The 4,201-nt window shown below is 30.9% G+C and overlaps 1 protein-coding gene across 1 annotated transcript; it reads right to left on the bottom strand.

The window, feature by feature from the left end:
- Window positions 1-989: 989 nt before the first annotated feature.
- On the bottom strand, window positions 990-2,279 carry LOC117176508. The gene has a single exon (XM_033366763.1). The coding sequence runs from the start codon at window positions 2,277-2,279 to the stop codon at window positions 990-992; it is 1,290 nt and encodes a 429-aa protein (XP_033222654.1).
- Window positions 2,280-4,201: the final 1,922 nt, after the last annotated feature.

Raw genomic sequence — 4,201 nt, 5'->3', positions numbered from 1 at the left:
TAATTTACTATCTCTCAAAGAGAATATCCCTGAACATTATTCAGAAGAATAAATTATTTTATTCAAAGAAATTAATTAATTTTTATGCTTAAATTTATTAATTATTGTATATTTAAAATAAAGTACTTGATATAAATCTTACTATAAAAATAGTGTATTTGATAATAAAATTAAAAAATGGATTTTTATCTTTAAATTAAATTATTTATTCGAGTTTTCAGAACATTATACTTGTGTCGACAAACGCCAAAACAATTAGCTACAAATATTATTTTTGGTTGACGCAATACATATCTAGAACTCTTGCATTATATGTTCTATATAATAAAAATCTTGCTTAAAATTAGAATCGTACTATACGCAGTCTCACTGTATGGACTGTTAATACTATATCATAACAAGTTCTGTATTTTTATGCCTTATACTAATCTAATTGTTACATTGAAAATATACGTTACTACTTTTAAATATATGAAAACGTCGTTTGTTGTAAGAACGATGCGTTATAGCTATTTTGAATAAACTGTGATGTAGAGCGAAACTTCAAACCAAATAAATCACAAATTAGGAGAAAATTACGTTCATAAAATTGGCTACTATACGCAGGGCTTTTAGATCTCGCACGTTCGGAAGTTTGTAGTAAAATTAATTAATATTTTTAGGTCGATTTTAGGAATCATTGTACACGACAAAGTAATTTCCATCTACTGAGTTTTGAACACAAGTCGGAAATTTGTAGAAAAGTTTACGATGACTGATCGATAATAAATCATTACTTAATTTTACTTCGAATGCGTATACGTGAGATGACCAGCCTAAAGTAATTATTTGTTTAATGATAAAAGTAAAATTATATTCTGAATTTAATAATATTTCAACGATAGAGCCGAAAATAGGTAGGTGTTCTTCGTATCCAATGGTAATTACCATGGATTGCTGTTACTTGATATTTTCAATAGTAATCCACGATACTGATTTGATATCGGTATTTATATAGAAATCAGTGGCCAAAATGTGGCTATATTTGCCAATTTCTTATCAGTAATTACTTCATCATGTCCATATTCTACCTTATGAATCAAGGAGTCTTTGCATATAAAGCTGTAGCACTGCTGAAATTGGTGCTTGAGAGCAAGCGTATATGGTAAATTAACACGTGAATTTGATAAATGAGCAGTTACCTTAGAAGCTTCATGTTTGGCCTTTGGTCTTGTACACCAAACATTTCTAACTGGACCAATAAGATATATAATCGTAGGATAATGTAAGAGTAGGTAATGCTTTGGCTTTAAAGTTTCTCCAAACAGCTTGATGTAAACTTCGTGATGTTCGGTAATCAGTGTTTTCAAAAGTACAATACAGTCCCTATTAAAATATCTTAAGCTTAATAAGTCACCAATATTTCGTAGAATTAAGTACAAATTCCAATATTCGTCGTTCTCTGGAATACAATCTCCTATTATGAGTCCAAGATATTTGACGAAAGTTAAAGTTTCCGAAGCTGAAAATCCGAGTCTATTTTGTTTTAATTTTTCTTTCTTTAAGTATGGGACCGCATTTCCTTTATCTACGGGGCCATAATTAAAAGCCATTATTCTATCATTGATATCTTCTATCGAGAAAAGTTTAATGCCTAAATAATTTAATAGCATTGCACTCAAATCGTATGGACAGACACCTTCCCAGAAATCGTGCATTGAATCAAGAAAACCGTCATTCCAAACACAATATTCTTTTAAACGTGTTACGGAAACGTCAGATTTTTTTATGCCTGTCTCATAATCGCTCATTTTTCGCAATAAAGCAGGATCCTCTTCAGTTCGTCTTCTTAGTTGCTCTTTTGCAACCATACATAAACGACATACATGATTCCCTGAGAAACTTTCAACAAACCCACAGATTTGATGAATCCCTAAATTATCTCCAGTAATGATAATGCAAGAAAAGTAAACGCTTACATTATTGAATAATGATCCATTTACTTCTAAATCTTTTAGTTCTTTTAAAAGAGGCCTAAAAGCAGCTCTGTTTCCATGCACTTTTCTGTCACTGTCGCGGAATAATAAAGTTAAAAAAATGTCCTTTAATGATGATTGAAAATGTGGAGGTAATGTGGGTAACATAAAGTATGTCGCTCCTATCTTATCAACCCCATTATGAGAACCTTGAGAACTATTTGTTTCGTATTCATCGAAGTAGATTATGAGAGGAATGACAATTTTTTCTCCAAATTTCTCTTTAACTTTACGCCATAATTTTCCATGGACAATATTGCACATATATTGCGAATCTATTTCATTACATAGGTAATCCATATAATTTAAAACAATGTCTAAGAAGCCGGGTAAACTGAGAAAAACTTTAAGAATTCTTTTTACCGAAACTCCATTAATTATTTTATAGGTTTTAGCATCTCCAATTATATATGACTCAGGTTCAATGACATTTCCGGTTTTCCTAAAATATTTTTTTCTCTTGTATTCCGAGTTAAGATCTTCAAAAGGGTTTTTAGCAATATTGAACATGACTTCCAAGTCATTTTTATCCGCTTCAGAAAAATCTCCTCTTTTTAAGATACTAAAAACTTTATCTTTCAAAATATTAAAAATCTGGCACTCAAAAAATTCCTTTGTAAAATGTATGCAGTTTTGAACAACACTGCGTGGTACTGCTGTTTCATTGTGTAACTGAGCTGTGAAAAGTCCCGCTGAATGTATAATTACATTCTTAATTTGTGCAGTAGTCGTTTCTACATTTTTCAGAGATTCTTTTGCATCTGGGGTAGTTATATTAGATTTTATTGGCAATAATGGAAGAAAAGTAGATTATGTTTCAATATTAGAAGGCGCACCAAAAAATTCACGCAAATCATTTTCTTTTGAAATACTATGCTTTCTGTCAAGATGCTTTTTGAAAGCATGAGAACTTTAAAAAACATTGGTGCAATTTTCTTGTTTGCATTTGTATATTTGTTTCGAGAAGCAGTAAAGTGAGAACTTTTGAAATGAAATAATAAAAGACTTGAAGTTTCAAGTGTCAGCCCACAAATGTAGCAAAGAAACATATTGATATTAATTTCTTATTTCTTCACCGTAAAAATTAAATAAACTGTTTCATTTTTTTCTACTAAAATCTTTCGCATGACTAAGTTTAAAAAAAAAAGGTGTCCATCCATGCGAGTTTCTATACACTAAAGAACTTATTTACATGTGTTTTACGACTGCCAGAAGTGTTGCGACCCGAGTCGCTTTTTTATCCCATTTTGTATCAAGAGCATAAACTGCTTTTTGCAAAAACAGCCATGCCTGTTCACTTGGCTTAGGGTATTGTGCGTGCAGTACGTGAAAAATCTTGAAGCAAAGGTCAAGAGCAGCTAGGATATTTTGAAAACGATACCTCGTATTATCTATATTCACATAGAATGCAGTGACTTCCGATAATGTTGGGCCTACTACAATAATAAATGGCTGAAGAAGAATGTCAAACTTGGCATATGTCCCTCGTCGTGTTCTCACCGACTTATCAATGTCTCCAGGAGTCTGAAAATTCATAGTTTATATTAGATTAATTACATATTTTAACCTCGTAAATTTCTCCCTTTTAGTGCAAAATTGTGTCATAGATGTTCTTTTATTTTTAAAAATCGTTTATATAGGTTTTACTAGGCGTAATACCGATTTCATTGCATTTTTAGTTGCTGATAATAAGACTCGATATGAATAAAAAAATGGGATGCGTTTTATACGATAATAGGATTAAAATAATACAAGCAAACACGTCATAAAAATTGAAATATTGGGGTAAATTTGAATAGCGTTTGCAAATTTTATAAATTAAGATTTTTATTGGGCACCCTACTATTTCTCTTTTAGAGGAGGGAAAAAGTATTATTGAAAAAGGATATTCACTCAAAATTCTAAAACTTAAAATATGTACCTTCACATGAAGAATAAAAGATTCCTGTGATTCTTGGATACTCGGTTTCCATGTTGACTTTGAACCCTTTTTTATCATTTTTACAACAGGCGGACACAGGGCTGGCAAGAGCAGCAGCAATTTTAGGTTCACTTCACCTGTAAAATATTTCGTCACTTTTTATTGACCTAATTTTCTTTATTTTTGCAATTATAAATCGTCTTAAGAAAATGTTAACACTTTCATAAAAATATTGACAGACTTTAGAGTTGAAAATTCTCTCAAA

Source organism: Belonocnema kinseyi, chromosome 7 (genome assembly GCF_010883055.1).
Source record: "Belonocnema kinseyi isolate 2016_QV_RU_SX_M_011 chromosome 7, B_treatae_v1, whole genome shotgun sequence".
NCBI lineage: Eukaryota > Metazoa > Arthropoda > Insecta > Hymenoptera > Cynipidae > Belonocnema > Belonocnema kinseyi.
This window is presented reverse-complemented; position numbering and strand designations above follow the sequence as displayed.